Source organism: Mercenaria mercenaria, chromosome 3 (assembly GCF_021730395.1).
Source record: "Mercenaria mercenaria strain notata chromosome 3, MADL_Memer_1, whole genome shotgun sequence".
Classification (NCBI taxonomy): Eukaryota; Metazoa; Mollusca; class Bivalvia; order Venerida; family Veneridae; genus Mercenaria; species Mercenaria mercenaria.
In genome coordinates this window covers 77599712-77616761 of record NC_069363.1, presented here as the reverse complement: position 1 = coordinate 77616761, position 17050 = coordinate 77599712, and the positions used below count along the sequence as shown (strand labels likewise).

Genomic DNA, 17050 nt, shown 5'->3' with positions numbered 1-17050 from the left:
GCAGAACAATCTGAATGAGAAAGCTTTTGCTTATGACATTCAGTGGCATATGGTGGCCAACCTGCTATCGTACACACAGAAAAAATGTACTTTTCTCAACTGCCTAAGTGTGTATGTTACTTACACGAAAAACACTCATTTTGCTGTCTTGAAACGACATCTGACATTTCATAAAAACCTGTCAAGTAATGTTGAAAATAGGCAAAATATTACCTGAATCGGGACGTCAGTGTGTATGCTATCATTATGTCATGTAGGTTGGCCAGCCTGAGTAATAAATCAAATGTTTGCCTTTGATCAGCAGATATCAGACTCCATACACTGGGAATCATCCGTGAATTTTTTTAGGACTTAAACCTGTTTATGATCTGTACCTAGATAATATTGGGGTCTGCAGACACTAAGCTTTTTGCCTGTCAGAAAATGACTGCTGTTGTTTACAGCGCCTGGTAACCCTAAACATGCTAGACATCATTGGTTCTGCTTTTGCGACCACTGTAGATCGTGATCATCATTGTTTGTCATTAGTCAGTATATTTTTGGTAAGCACCCCTTTTAACAGTTAATGGTACTGTCCAAATTGAAAGATGTACAAGTTCATTTTATAGATTTAGAAGGAAATGGATGAGGGCATGCCCTTGGGTCTATTAACTGTTTCCAGTGAAAACCGGAAGAATGCTTAGATCAACATAAGGCAGTCTTCTTGGGACAATGTCCTGTGTCTGTAGATGACCCGAATTGATTTTTATGTCAATAATGAAAGTTATATAATTTTCTGGCAAGCTATTTTGGGGTATTTAAATTTCAAAAAAAGCTTCTTGTCAGAAACTCCCTGAAACATTTTCATGCCAAGCCTGGCCTGAGAAAGGTTTCTTAATTGGCAGTTTCAAAACCTAAACAGTTAAAGTAAAAAAAAAAAAACTGTAAAAAAAGCGTTTTAAACATAATGGGTATTAATAAACAAATGAAACGTTTTTACGTCAGATGTAGTACAAGTTATAAATTTGATTAATTAAATGTAAAGCCTGAAGGAAGATGTGTTCAGGCCATGACTAAAGAATTGTTTGTTTGCAGTAACGCGACCCAAAGTTTTTTGTGAGGGTGGGTAGGTAAGTAGGAAGGGATTTTATTTTGCATATGGGCATATATGGATAAAAATCATCTGACTGGCTAGAAAAAAGTCTTGTTTCAGCGATCGGGTAGGTCATGTTTCCGCGAACAAATATTTTTTAATGATAGCCTTTTTAGTAAATATTTTGATGCCTCTTGGATTCAATTTAAGCATTTTCACTCATAAACGAATTTTTCTTCCTAATTGTAGCATCAGTCGCACAGCCTTCTTGAATTAAGCTTTTCCGGTATTAAGTATTCCTTGATCTTTTTATTTTTTAACTTCAAGGTACATTGTAACATGGCTTATGTCAGTGATTGTATTAATCATATTGAATATTCATTGATTTTTGTGATTTTATTCATTTTCAGGATAGCCAAAGTTTGTTGGAACGATCATAATTATGACAGAATGAGCGGTTGACATATATTGTATCTTGAGTCAATAAATTGTTGCCATACTCTGAAAGATGTGTTCCTGTTTTAGTGTAAAACTTCTCTGGGTAAAGTTGCTTTTGGGCTGCCGTGGCCAAGAGGTTTAAAAGGTTATTGGCTAACCTGAGTACAAAGTACACTATTGTGGTCAGTGATTTTCCGTCGTATGTCCGTACACATTTTCTTTTAAACAACATCTCCAAAATCACCGGTCCAATTTCAATGAAACTTGGCAGGGATGGTCATTAGATGGTATTGAAAAGTTATTTAAAGAACTGAATTCCGTTCAAAGCTCCACAAGGAAAAACATTAAAAATCTTTTTGTCAAAAACTATAGGTCCTAGGTCTTTGCTATCTGGTACCTAGCATCATCTTGTGGTCCTCTACCAAGATTGCTCATATTGTTCCCCTAGGGTCAAATATGGCCCCGCAGAGGGGGTCAAATTGTTATATAGGGAAAAACTTCGAAAATCTTTGGGCATAGGGCTTTGATATTGGTATGTAACATTATCTAGCGGTCCTTTACCAAACTTGTGTAAATTATGCTTAAATAATGGCCTTTGAAGAACAGTGAAAAATGCAGCTACTTTCAGGTGAGAAATATAGGGTCATGATCCATCATGACCCTCTTATTGACTTATTACAAGCAACTGTTGGTACATGATTCTGCATGTCAAATTCTTTTATTCAAGGAAGTACAGGTCGTCTAGATAACTAGTAAATCATTGTGGGTTCTACCTTGGTACTGTTTGTGCCTGAAGAACTAGTAAGTGATTTGAGAGACATTTCCTTCCCTGCTACCCCTCAAGTTTGCGGAGTCATAACACATGGAACTTGCAAGCCATACCAAGCAAATACTGGGCTGGACTTTATGTAAATTCATAATTTATAAAACATGAATACCATAGAAATAGGATTCAGTTGATTGGAACTGCAGTACTTGCACTGCAAAACTGGTGCCCTAACAAAAAAATGGGAAGGTATCTCCACCATTGAAAAACAGAAGTTAAAGACGCTAGGCCTGTTTCGGTTTTATTTGTCCTCAGATATGATGCCATTTTTAACATTTTCAAAATTTCCATACTCCTACCATGTGTTTCAGTAGAGTACAATAACTAGTAAAAATTTGAAATCTAAGCATTTTTATAAAAGAAAATATCATTTTCAGCGGAGTCATGCACAGAGAAATCAAAAGTTGGTATTTCTGCTATTTCATCGAGTTTCACATAATAGAACTAAATCAAACTCTGCACATGTATTTGCTTATGCCGAAAAAAACTTTTGCGAGCGGCATTAATTTGTTTGTTACAATGCCTGTTTAAAATCATTTTAACCCTTTTCAGATGCTTTATAGTTCATGACAACATTTCATTATGTACTATCTTAAAAACTGAGGAGATAGTTCGTCCTAAGTAGTTTGCAGGGCAAGTACAATTTCACAGTAGGATGACTGAAAATGCCAAGCAGCTTGTCATGCAGGACAATTGCTTTCAAAGATTTTGTATAGCCCTGACTTGTTATCTGGAAAAGAGAGAGAACTCTTACGGCGATATCTGAGTAAGAGATAAATTAACCGCTGCGATCCTCATTTGCCTTGAGCATCATGAAGTTGCATAAAAAGTGTATTTATGGTACAGTAACTAGATTAGGCGATTTCAATGCTGGAAGTTGCTTCCATACAGTTGTAACCTTTGAATTGATGAATTTTATGTAATTCCATTCAAGTATTAATTACACTTTGGGCCACATTTGTGTAGATTTAATACCGTCTAGACTCTCTTATGTTTAGAATGACTGATATGCCTGGTTAAAATTTCGTTCTGCTTAGTCCGAAACACAATATGTTGGGTTGAAATTCAAATGTGTTCAGTTTTTTATTGAAGTGTTATGCTGTGTGCTCGTTATATTTTCTTCAGTCAAGTCAATGTATTGTTGGGTTCTACAGTCGTTATGTTAAGTTCTTGAAAGAAACAGGCATGTGGTAACAAAATCAATTTCAGTTAAAATTATGCACTGCGGGGTACAGGCTTTTTGTCAGTACATCTGTCCGAAAATGCAAATTCTTATAATTCAAAAAGTTTTTTTAGCTAAAATCACCAAACCTTGCATAATTATTGATTAGTCAATGACCATTAGTCACATAAAATACCATCCCCTCTGACCCAGTCAAAAGTTTTCCTACATTACAAAGTAATCTGACGATCATTGATCTTTATAGATTGTTTTTAAATACAGATCACTGCAGCAATGCATGTACATCTTTCAGTTACTGCAGAGTTACTGCCCTTAAGTTTGGTTAAATGTAGGAACAAACCATGGCACAGTTCTATTATACATAACTTGTGGTTATCTTGAAATTATATGTTTAAAAAAAATCACAAAAACAACTTTGTTGGCGGGGGATGTAAATTATCTTTTTCAAATTATTCTACTTGACTGACATTAGGGGCTCCCGAGCTAAACATAGAAACAAAAACTAAAAAGGGCTTTCTCTGTCATGTTAAAATGGTGTGCTTGATTTATTTTATGTGCTACCAGAGCTAAAAATAGAAAAAAATATTTAAACAACTGTTTGATGGATAACTTCGTCTGAAGCATCGTTGTACAGACATATGTTCAGATGATTCTGTTTGTTCAGTTTGTTGTGCTGCTGCAGAAAAGGCTAGACAACCATTTAAAAAAAACACACTTTTTATTGAACTGTTGCGTATGGGTATTCTGAATAGTTAAGTTAACATACAATAATGCATTGCTTCAACGCGCATTAACCTGCTAGCGGCAAGTGATTCTGCCTTTTCGACCAGTACAGACCTTGTAGGCTGATCTTGGTCAGCACTGTTCGATTTTCAGTCAATAAATTCTCAGTAAACACCCCTTTGAATGATAAATAGTACTACCCAAACTGAGAAATAGACCAGTCCATTATAGATATTAAGCAGGATAAGGGTTAAGAGACAAAATGCTTATAATGTAAACAACATTAATCAGCTTATACTCATTTAATTTCATGTTGGCTTCAAACATAATTTGAGGACAAAAAGAAAGAAATAGTTACACTGTACAAAATACCTAAATGCCTACTTACATTGAACAATTGATTTATTTTGGTGAGGGAGGGTGTTCTTCAAAAATGTGATAGCATAGACGATATTTATAGTAGAGAATTTATTACTATCTACATGATACAGTTTTGGAATGTAAAAGCAGTTCCGACAGTGTATTATTTACCTACTTCATAACTGGAGAAAAGCCAAACGAAATCTGAGTCTGTGCCACGTACATTTTCCTTAGCATTGTTAAATTGTTTCCACAATCTTTTTTATCTTGAAAAAAAGAAAATACCGATAACACCTAGCCAAACCATAAAACACATGAGATGATAATAAATATGCAAGATAAATATTTCTGGCTGACCACTAACTAACTATCCAATTTGCAGATGACTATTAATTATTGACATGCTGAAGTGCTTATATGTTTCTCTGGGAAATGAACATCCCCCTTTAAAGACAAAACCAGGCCTAGTGTCCTGTCTTTCCCACCCTCTTGAACTTTTGTGAAACCTAATTCTTACAATGAATATAAGTTCTTGCATTAACATTTAGGTTCTTCCAAATTTCACTGGAGCTACCCCACATCGAAATTTTGCCAAGGCACTCCTGTAGTGAGACAGTGTATAATACCTTTGACTTCAAAGTGCTTTGGGTTTTCGCGAGATATTGTTCAGTCTTGCCAAGTAATATTAAAATGTCATGTGAATGGGCCGGAAACCAAACGTGGTCGAAGATTAAGATTAGAGAGGTCGTGGGTTCGATTCACTTGCAGCATGAGTGTTCGTCATCGATCTTTCTAAATGATAATATAACATAAAATTTATTACTGAATGTTGCAGCTATTGATCAGTTTATTACTCATGCATGAAACTGATTGATACGAAAGATTTGCAATAGAAAATGTATTCCAAGTTTTCTGATTTTAAAGAAATAAATAAAATCTAAGATATTCTAAGCCGTGCTAAATGTTCAAATGTTGGATCATGACAGAATTAAGAATCGGACACAGAAACTAACCCTTAAAGTATTTGGCTTTAAATTGCGGGAGTTCATTATAATATTTTTGAAAACATGTGCCAAGTTATATTAAAATCCCTTTATACAAGACTGACGGGAAGAAAACTTTCACACCTTTGACCTCTATATGTACCTTGACATTGGGATTGCATGCTTGGGTTTTGTCATCTCGTCATACTGTCTTATAGGGGATATCTATGCCAGGCTTTATCAAAACCACTTGGGGTGGCATAGTTAAGGATCTGGCACGTAATGGACACTTGACATGACTTTTGACTTCCAAATGCATTGGTATTTCGCGAGATAAATTGTCCAGTTATATAAAACACTCATGCAAAGTAATAATAATAATAATAATAATAATAATAATAATAATTTCTTTATTTTACGAAGGTAAACTCATTATGCAGTCACATAAGCAGACACAAATGAAATCACATATTTACAATGAGGCCTTCAACAAGGTACAAAGTATTTTTAAAAAAATGCATATTAAAACAATACAATATATAAAAAAAAAAACAACAACAACAAAAGGTAAAAATACATTTGATCTGAGCACCTGTAGCATTATGATTATGCAGTGCAGACTTCATCAAATAAAAGTTTTTTGTAACTGTATTTGAAAGAGTTCACATTCGCTGCATTACGGATAATAACTGGTATAGAATTCCACACTTTCATTGATAAAAATTTAAAAGATTGTTTCATATAATCTGAATTGAGTCTGAAATGAGTAATTAAACCTTGGGAATTAGATCTTAGGTTGTATGACTTGTTGTCGGAAACAGTAATCAACTGAGTAATATATTCCGGGGTTGAACCATGTAGAGCTTTAAACGTCATTACAGCTATATGTAATTTATGTCTGTTTTCGACAGAAAGCCATTTCAGTTCTTTAAACATAGCAACAGAAGAAGATACCAAAGGTTTTGCTAATATCCATCTAGCAATACTTTTCTGAAACACCGATACTCTTGAAAAGTATGTTTTGGGAGCATTACACCAAATTATCGCACCGTAGTCAATAATAGGAATGATGTAGGCATTATAAAACATTTGTTTCATTTCTAGTGTAAGAAATTTTGAGATCTTTCGTAGAAGTGTAAATTTGTTAGATAATTTTTTGCAGACATTTTCTGTGTGAACATCCCATTTTAAATGCTGATCGATATGTACACCTAAAACTTTTTGATTTGTGACAAAATTTATACGACAGTTATTCACTGTTAGATTCAGAGAGGCAGAATGTCTTATTTTATACTGGGAACCTATCAGCATCGAAGTAGTTTTTACAGGATTAAGTACCATATTGTTCGCAGCGCACCATTTATCTATGATATGTAAGTCAGACTGTAAATTTGTCTCAATAAGAGAAACTGACCGATCAGCCACATACAAAGTTGAATCATCAGCATACATGTCAAGGTTAGAATTTTTCAAATGTAAAGGCAAATCGTTAACGTATAAGAGAAACAATAAAGGGCCTAAAATTGAACCTTGAGGCACTCCTGTTTTTATGAATGATTCATTAGAAACACTAGTATTTAATTTAACAGACTGCGTTCTATTTGAAAGATAAGATCGAAACCAGCCAACAGAGGAGGGAGAAAAATGGTACAATTTCAATTTTTGAAGCAAAATTTCGTGATCAACCAAATCAAATGCTTTACGGAAGTCAAGAAAAAGACTGCCGACTACATTACCCGAATCTATTTCTTTCAACCATTTATTTACAAGGTGAATTAAGGCAGTGTGACACGAGTGGTTTTTTCTGAAACCTGACTGAGCCGCATGCAAAATATCAGTTGACTGAAAAAAGTTTTGTAATTGTAAAGCAACATGCCTTTCAAATATTTTTGATAAAGTCGGTAAAATAGAAATAGGTCTATAATTATTTGGGTCGTCTAGAGGGCCAGTTTTATGTAAAGGTAGTACACAGGCTTTCTTAAGTTTTTCTGGGAAAACACTCTGGTCAATACATTTATTTATTAAACTGGTTATACAATTTATTAAGTAGTCAGAGGACAATTTTATAACACGAGGTCCTATACCATCAACACCAGTTGCTTTAGTTGTGTTTAAAGTGTTAATAAGACTTAAATACGATGCTGAATGATAAGAGTTATGAACCGGAAACCAAACAAGACTGAAGACTACAAATGTAGAGGTCATGGGTTCGATTCACTTGCAGCACGAGGTTGCTCATCATCGATCTATCTAAATAGTATCATTATTTAAAAAGCAATTTATTTGTGAATGATGCATCTGTTGATTAATATATGACACATGCATAAAACTGGTCAATACGATAGATGTATACCTGAAAATTTTATTTTCACAAGTTTTCTTATATCAATGAAAGCTCTAAAATAAAAAAAAAAGTCTGGCCTAAACTTCTTTACATTTGTAAAATTGTTATATGATTGTACAGTAATTTATGTTTTAGACAGTCTTGTCAGAAAATTAATGTTTAGGATCATAGATGGTAAAAAAAAAATTGAAACATTGACAATTAAATAGGTAGCAAGATTAATTCGCTGATTTATCATTAAAATGAAAATAACAATTAACAGAAGGGGTGAACACCTTTACTTACAGAACAAATACATTTTATCACTAAAAGTGCAAAATGTTAGGAAGAACTGCATTTTATTTGATTTTACTTTTTTTGTGAAAAGTCTAATTATAACTGCATGTTTTCAGAACACAGAATTAGATTCCCCGTTAATATAAATCGCACACAGTGATGACCCACTTGAAGTTGTCTCTATCAAATTCGGTATTTTTGGCGAAAATTTAGACATAGAGTTGAACTGCTGCCATGATTAACCTTAAGCAAATTGATTAACCTCAAGCAAATGTTTGCTTGTGTATTTTGAATTGCAGGTTATGATCTGATTTTAAAGGTAGCAAGTTCGAGTCCAAGGCGAGGAGGAAAGTTTTCTTTTAAAGAGAATAATTTTCATTTGAAACTTATCGTTATGACTGTCATTCAAAATGTAAATTGCAAGCAACACATGGTAAATAAACAAACAACAAAATATGTTACCAAACACGTTCTTACGTTTCGTCTGGTGTTAACTTCGCAATTCATTTGGTTACTTGCTGTCAGTGTAGTTGTTTGAGAAAGTTTAAGGTAAAATTATGAATTTATGTTATCATATATTGTGTTTTCAGAATTGATATCTTACAATAATTTTGTTATAAGGAATTTGACTTTAAGTGTTAGGTATTCTATGCTGGATGAAGAAGGTTAGTTCTATATGCTATTACTTTCAATAAGAAACAAACTTTAATAAATATCTAAACACATTTCGGTAAAAAGAAGTGAAGTTTCTCTCTTTCCTTTCATTTTACCTGTTTTTCTATTATTTTTTTTTGTATCCCGTATCTTCACGTTTCAACAGAGAAACATATTTTTTCTTTTTCTTTCTATCTCTTTTAAGTTTACCAATGGTTAATCATTACTCCGTTTTTTTTTTCATTGTTTTTCATATTTGTGTTTTTCCTTTTTTCTGTTTTTCTTAATAAGTTTTAGCTTAAAGTTGATATGGCACGTGTTACAACTCTAGAATAAATTATTTTCATTTTGCAAGAGAAACTTAACATGCACGTTGTTCTACCATTATCTGTGTGTAAGACATTTCAATAAATCTATGTATAACACAGATAGTTTTCATTAAATAAAAACGTTTTATCACAATTTAATTTGCAAATTTAGTACAAACGCATTGAAAATTGGCATAAAGATGGCACAAAATTCAATTAATACCGAGGTTATACAACTGAGTTTTTAAACCTGAGTAATAGTGCTATCTTGCTGGTCAATTTCAAAAATTGACTCGAAAATATTCATTTAGATGCTGGCCGCCAAACTGGGTTTTATAATTTTCAAAGGCAAGAAAATCACCGAACCCGCATGTTGAAAAAAATGCGTTAAGGTCGCTGGCATCGATTCGTTTGTCCGTCCAGACCTCTTGCAATCAGAAAATCCGTTAGCGATCGACATGGATCCCGAACAGATTGCGCGGATGCGCAGGCTGGTCTTGATCCATTCTGGTCGCAAAGACACTATGTTGATTTTCTCATGGCGCGGCTCCTACAAAAAGCGATGTATTTTGTTGCAGCTGTTGATCAATTTATTACTCGTGTTTAAAATTGATCATTACAATAGATGTATAGATGAAAATTAATATATTTTCAAAGTTTTCTTTCTTTAATTGAAAAATAGAAAATAAATTTTTTGAAATCTAAAATATTAACAAAATTTTGCCAAATTCATATATTAAAATTTTAGATATATTCAAGTAATTGAACGATAGATGGCAATTTATCAAAAGAGATGAAAATGAATTGTACAGATAAGTCAATTGCAGTTATGACTCCTCTATATTGTACTCCAGTCAAAGAACGAAAGCAAGATGTATTAACAAGGAAAAAGAAATGCTGCGCGTCTTCCGACCTGAAAGGTGTGAATGAAAACATTTATTACTGAAGCTAAAAAGTGTTAAGCAGAGCTCCGTATGATTTCAGACGGATATCTAGGCTATTTCAGACGGATACCTAGGCTATTTCAGATGAATACCTAGGCTAGGGCCCAGCATATGTCCCTAACTTTTACCGCATAATATGATTTTTCTTAGTATTTCCTTTTGTTCAAAAATTTGCATGGAAAATATGGTAATGTTTAGCTGGCTGCCGCCCCCACCTAGACCCCCCACCCCCCGCTCTCCCCCCTCCCTCCCGACTCTGCACGATCCATATCACGCCAAAGGTATCTATATATTTATATTGGAAAAACACATTTTATTGCGTTTTAATGTAAATTTTAAAAAATGCTTTGATGTGACCTAGTTGGGACCAATTCGTTTGGAATTTTCATTTGTTTTAGCTAACCTGTAAGAAATTAGTTGGAAATATTTTGGCGAAACTCAAATTTTGATATGGAATTAAAATTTAGTTATGTTTCAGCATAGAGACCCCAGGCTAAAATATCTGGTTTTATCATTATTTCACGTTGCATGTTACACGAGTACGTGGCGAGTTCGAGTCCCAGGCGAGGCGAATATCTTTTTTCTTCAAAATTTGTTATTCGATGACATGTCAAGTTTTTAAACTGCAAGCAACACGTGCAAAGAATTCTATCAATACCATGTGCCACCAAAAAAATATTTTTTTCTGTCTGGCAATTTTAAAGTCGCAATTTATTGGACGTTGTTGTACAACTGGCTTATTATAGTATAATAACTCCAAAAGTAAGACTTTAATATTATTTCTTATATTATTCTTCGAAAGTAAACTTGTTTTAAGGAATTTCATTTAAGTGGCGGATATTCTGCGCGGAAGGCTAAGGTTAGTTCTATTAACATTGAAACAAACTTAACTTAATATTATTGTAGCAATGGTGGTCTTCAAATTAAACCTTTTCTATATTTATTATTATTAGTAGTATTTTATTTATTTATTTATTTTATTTATATTTTATTCATAATCAACGTTGGTTTTTATTTGAGTTTATCGATAGATAATCATTACTCTTTCTTTACAACTTTGGATTTAATCGTTTATAAAATCTTATATTTTCAAAACTTCATTTTGTAGGTTTGATAAAAAAAATAGATGAATTAATATATTGAAACACAAAAAGATTTAAATAAAGTGTAATCTGAATATGAAATCTGATATAAATGGATAATTAAAAGGATATCACTGATAATTATGCAGGGCCTTCACTAAAAAAATTCAAGTCTCTCTCTCTTTCACACACACACATTTTGTATAATGGTATAAGAAATAGTTTTCATCTAAACCACTTGTAAATTCTTTTATATAACTTCTGATATGCCTAGATAAGAAGTATTGTTTTTATTATTATTATTATTTATTTATTTATTCAAGTTTTTTTCTGTTCAAAATGCAACACACTGCTTAAACTTCTTTATGCTGCTAAATTACTATCAAATTAAAGGACTAGTTTATTATAAAGTTTATTATAAATACGTTTCTCAAGATCATGATCCATAGAACGTGAATAAAATCTTTGTACTGTATTGACCATAATTATGTAAATGTGTTATCATGGTCATCATAATCATTCATTTATTCATTCGTAATTATTATTATTATTTTGTAATATATGAGTGATATGTTATTTTTTAGGAAACCGACATATTAAGAGATCTACGCGGAGCAAGCAATGGATTCAATGGTTTTATGGTTCACTGTCTTTTGTCTCGTCTTTTCATTAGCAGAGGGTAAGTTGTAGAGTCCCTTAACGTTTAAGCGACAGCAGAAGTAGTGCAAATAGAAAAAAAACTGTTTTCATTCGAGTATTTCGGTATTTTTTTATATTATATTGCAATGTCAATAGAATTTACAGGTTATTCGCTGGAAATATCTACAGCCCGAATTGTGTTTCCTTAATCAAAACTATACACAGCTATTTCATTCAAATTGTCAAAAAATATATTGGTTCATTAACCATATTGTTTACATACGTCACTGCCTTCACTCACTTCGAACACGCCAAAGTAGTCTTTTATCTACATGGATACTAATAAACCGCGATGCAATGTTTAAGGTTTGGTTCTATTCATGTGTAGTTCTAATTGTACTAGTTTCTGAGTAACTCTGCAATCCTCGGAGCTACATTTGTACAACTCAGATCAGTTTCTGGCGTGTTTTCTATGAAGAGTTTCCGATTTTGTTGGGATGAGGGTGAAAGATGACAACGCTTTTTCTATGACTGCCGATGCCTTAGATAACAAGACACTTCACTCATAATTCTTGCGCTCTCCACAGTGTTTTTACTGATTTTTTTTCAGGCTGGTTCTATGACAAATCAGAAGTATGTTATGGAACACTGGGATGTTTCAATAACCGGTACCCGTTTACAAACGCGTTGGGGAAGTTGCCAGAGTCACCTGAAGTGATTGATACTAAGTTCTTCCTTTTCACTCGGACTTCACCAACGGACTATGTGGAACTCGTGCCATCAACCCTAACCGAGCTCAAGCCTATTAAACTGATAATTCACGCGTACACCGAGTCTGCACAAAAGCAATGGGTTAAGGACATGGTCGCTGAATTACTGGAAAATGTGAGTTAATTCCGGACACAATTACTATAAAACGTTTACGGCACGTTGTATATATTTCTGATATATAAGTATTTAATTTTCACATATGAATAAAAACAACACGAAAGCCCTTTTGAACGTAGAAGCAACCAAGCAGACTCCATGTAATGGACTGTACAACCTCACTCACGTCCCCCTAGCACCGGCTTAAGCGTAATTCTATTACTAGAGTATACAACTGTATGATCAGGGCCAAAAAATAGAACAACACTGAAGTTTTATTCTATAGGATTACAAAAATACCCTGAAACCTCGAAAATTAGCCGGACTCAGTGAGAAAAATATGTGCGAGTCCAACACTTGTTTTTACAGTTTTTCAGGATTGAGTTCAGTCTTCTCGCAATCCAGGTACTATAGTTTCTACAATAAAAGGAAGTTTTTTTTTGTTTTTTTTTTTTTTGTAATTCCGCGTTAGCGAACCTACCTGTATGACAATTAACTGGGCTCGCATACGTTTTTTACTTTTTGTCGAAAAAGCAGCTTACCCGTTTCACAAGGACTGTTTTAGTGAAATGATAATTCTTCCAAACTTTAGTCAAAAAATGATATGAACATCGAAAAGGTCCTTATCGGAATACTTTGAATATTCAAAGAATAGCCTAAAATTGTTGATGCTGATAGAAAACTATTTTCATATGTTAAAATGATTTGTCTGCAACTGTTTCAGATAAATACGCCAATTTATGCTTTAACCATTTTGTCCCAGCAACTTCAGTATTGTTTTTACACCTCATCGACTCTGTATACATTTTTGTAGGTACGGCAGTTGACGGCATTTAGGTTCGTCCGAACTGTTTTCCTCTGCACAAAGCATCAGTTAAGATCCTTACTTTTTCTTATGTCTTTGTGTAAAAGACTTTCATATGGAATGGTGATAGATAGTTTAATACTAATATGTACTATCACAATAATTCCAGGGTGACTATTACGTCATTGTCGTTGATTGGAGTAACGGCACAGTAGAGCCTAAATATCTGCAATCGGTTGCTAATACAAGAGTTGTAGGAGCGGTAGTGGCGCAGCTTCTTAAAACATTGAGAGATGAAAACGGCATCGACCCTACTAACATGCACATAATTGGGTACGGTCTTGGTGCACATGTAGCCGGATACGCCGGCGAGAACTTTGAAAATATTAGCAGAATATCAGGTATTTATTGATACTTTTACGAACATCTTGCTAAACGAACTGATTTTACCAGATTCTTAGGAAAAAAAATGTGATCAAAAATGTACTGAAAAAGAACACTGCGTGTATTTAGAAACTATGAAAACTATGTAAACTGTATAGCTGTAGATTTACCACTAGCCTATCACATGAAACCGTGTACATAGATTAACATTAACGATTTTCCTTCGTTGTACGTTTTCATTCAACATTCAGTCCATAAATCCTGAATAAAACACATTTTTAAACAGTTTGGTAAGCTAGATGGTCTCTCGGCCTGCAGCGTGTAACACTCAACTCAAAGGGATACTTAGTTCCGTTCATAGTACATGTACTTGCTGTCTTCGAGACCAATTGAGAACTCTGTAAAAACACTATCATAAGTAATTAAAAGTAACAATTTAGTCTGAGAACTGGACCAGTTCTTTTAAAAAGAAATAACTCTTACTTCCAGGGCTTGACCCAGCTGGCCCAGCATTTCAGTTTGCTCGCCCGATTGTTCGTTTGGACCCAACTGATGCAAGTTTTGTAGACGTCATCCATACGAACGGTAAACTTCTAGGTAAGTGTTGGATACAGTGTTGTTATATTTTCTGGTCCTTTGGGATCATGGAGTCCATTTAACATATGTTGAATAAAGTTCCGCTTAAGTCGGCGTGAGCGGTGTTGCACATTTCATTACCCCTCATGAACATACGTAAAATCAAACGGAGTCTGCTATTATTCTTCTTGGTTGCCTTCTTGCTTCCAAAGGATCTTTTTACAGATTTTATTGCCAAACGAACAGGCTGGCTACTTAACATAAAGAATAATTGGCAACGTTATACCGGAATTTAAAGTTTGCCATATACACTACTTGTTCAACAAGCAACGCCAATTTGTATCCCTGAAATAAGTCAAAATTATTTGTTATTAAATGGAGGTAAATTTGTCAATTTTAATAAGTCATAATTGGAACAAAGGACACCGGAATAGAAAAATGGGAAAAGTGATAAAAATCTAGTTTTGGTGGTTTGTGGCATCAGTGAGATAAAAAGAGACAAATATCAATTATTTCAAGATAATAGCCAATAGAAAAGAAATCTGATATCAGAAGGATAAAAAGTAATGAATTTATGTTTCTATATTTTGCAACAGGTTTAGGCATTAAGAAGTCGGTTGGCACAGTGGATTTCTATCCAAATGGAGGGAAAGCACAACCCGGATGTCCAGAATTCTCTGATATAGTTACTGACCTGTTAAACGACGCGGATTTGCGTACGTAACATTAATATCTTCTTCTATTTTTGTTAAACAAGCCCATTTTGTACTATTAAGACAAATGTTTGACCGAATGCAACGATCTATATGAAACACAACTATCAGTCACGTTGGTTTAAAGTTCTGGTTGTACAATCAGATCAAAGGACAGAAAGACTGTATTTTATCAAACTTTTTTTGGAGTGAAAATTACCAATATATACTACATTACATTTATTTCTAATCAAACAATCCTCAAATGATTATTATAGCACAATGCACATACATTCGACACGTTTTAGCACCGTGGAGGGTGAATGGTTCAAAATCAGTAAGCAAAATGTCAGTTCACATACTAATGTTTTCTTATACAATTTTCCTAGTTTTTCAGACAAAGCAATGTATAAGGGGGCGGGGGGGGGGGGGGGGGGGGGGGGGGGGGGGGTTGTAAGATTTTTACTTAACAAGACAATTATCTCGTTTCGTTTGTGATAATGTGTAATAGAATTACACACACTTTTAAATGTATTTTCAGAGGGTGCGATTGATGACCTGTTTTGCAGCCATCAACGTTCAGTGGAGTTTTTCATCGAATCAATAAACACCATGTGCCTATTTAACGGATACCCATGTCCCGACTTGACCACGTCAAGTTCGTGCAATTCTTGTGGCACCGGATGTCACCGGATGGGATTTCATGCAAGCTCTTCAATGAATCCGGGACAATTCTACTTACAAACAAATTCAGTCGAACCTTATTGTATAATTGACAACTCTTATGATGGATAAAAATGTTTTAGTAGCGCCAAGTTAGTTACTTATTCTATATTCCTTAATTTCATTCGTGGTAAAATTATCTTAGTAATGTGCAAAACTAAGGCTTACCTGGAACATATTAAACGCATTTTTCAACAGAACCCTGCTACAGTATAATCTAACTAAAAACCCAAGAATGAATAAACAGATGTTGAACAGGTTACTGTTTATTTAACCCTCGATATTCGCTAGAAAATATTCGATAGAATACATATATATAAACAAACTTCTCTGCCAAAAGGAAACACGTGTAACCTGTTACAGTACAGTCTGGCTAAAGTATGCATTGGTTGTACAAAAACTGAATATGGAATAAGTAACTAATTCGCTAGAAACTGTCTGATGGACTGTCGACATAGGAAACTTAGAAATCATCTTACAATTTAAGAAACATTTCCTTGGTAATTACAGTTGTAGATCAGTAAATTAAGCGGAGGATATGATGTCAGTCAAAAATGATTTGAGATCGATTGAGTTGCAATTCAAGTTATGACGTCATATTGTTTGACATTTTTTCAGCAAATGAATGTATTTACCTTGTGTCTTAATAATGAAATTAAATTATGCAAATAAACAATGGGTTGTCATTTCTTACCTTTTATTAAATGTATCTTTTACATCTATTTAATGTCACACCATCATATAAAAAGAAGGGAGGGGGATAAATCTAATTGCACTAAACTCCAATGCGACTAGAAACAAAAATAAATGGCCACCTAAACATTCTGACACAGTGTAACCACATTACGCGCTCTGTCAATACCAGCTGACAGATCTTAAATGGAATATCGAATTATAGTGTCACAAGTTTGCCTTTATTTATATTTTTAAAACTTTTAATTTATCAGTATATTCATGCTTTGTGAATAATAATCAATATAAATGAATATTGATTACAGGTTTAATAGTGTACGTATGTGGGATCAGTTTACATTATATTTCAAGAAAATACAAACAAACATGACCTTTGGAGTACAAACCTTGTATGTCACACAGGCGTAAAATATTCAAAAGTACATGATAAAATTATGGTTAGACAAATCAAATCCATATATATACTAATAGACATTTC

At 33.8% G+C, this 17050-nt stretch overlaps 1 protein-coding gene across 2 annotated transcripts; it reads left to right on the top strand.

Annotated features, from left to right (window-relative positions):
* The first annotated feature begins 8617 nt into the window (after positions 1-8617).
* Positions 8618-16555, top strand: LOC128555725 (pancreatic triacylglycerol lipase-like). Of its 2 annotated transcripts, none has more exons than XM_053538996.1 (7): positions 8618-8754; positions 11778-11872; positions 12443-12717; positions 13674-13905; positions 14378-14485; positions 15061-15180; positions 15698-16555. In XM_053538996.1, exons 2-7 carry the CDS (start codon positions 11815-11817, stop codon positions 15949-15951), a joined length of 1047 nt encoding a protein of 348 aa, XP_053394971.1. In that variant the 5' UTR covers positions 8618-8754; positions 11778-11814; the 3' UTR covers positions 15952-16555. The 2 variants fall into 2 exon arrangements, with proteins under 2 accessions (XP_053394971.1, XP_053394970.1); XM_053538995.1 differs by lacking the exon at positions 8618-8754 and adding an exon at positions 10857-10970.
* Positions 16556-17050: the final 495 nt, after the last annotated feature.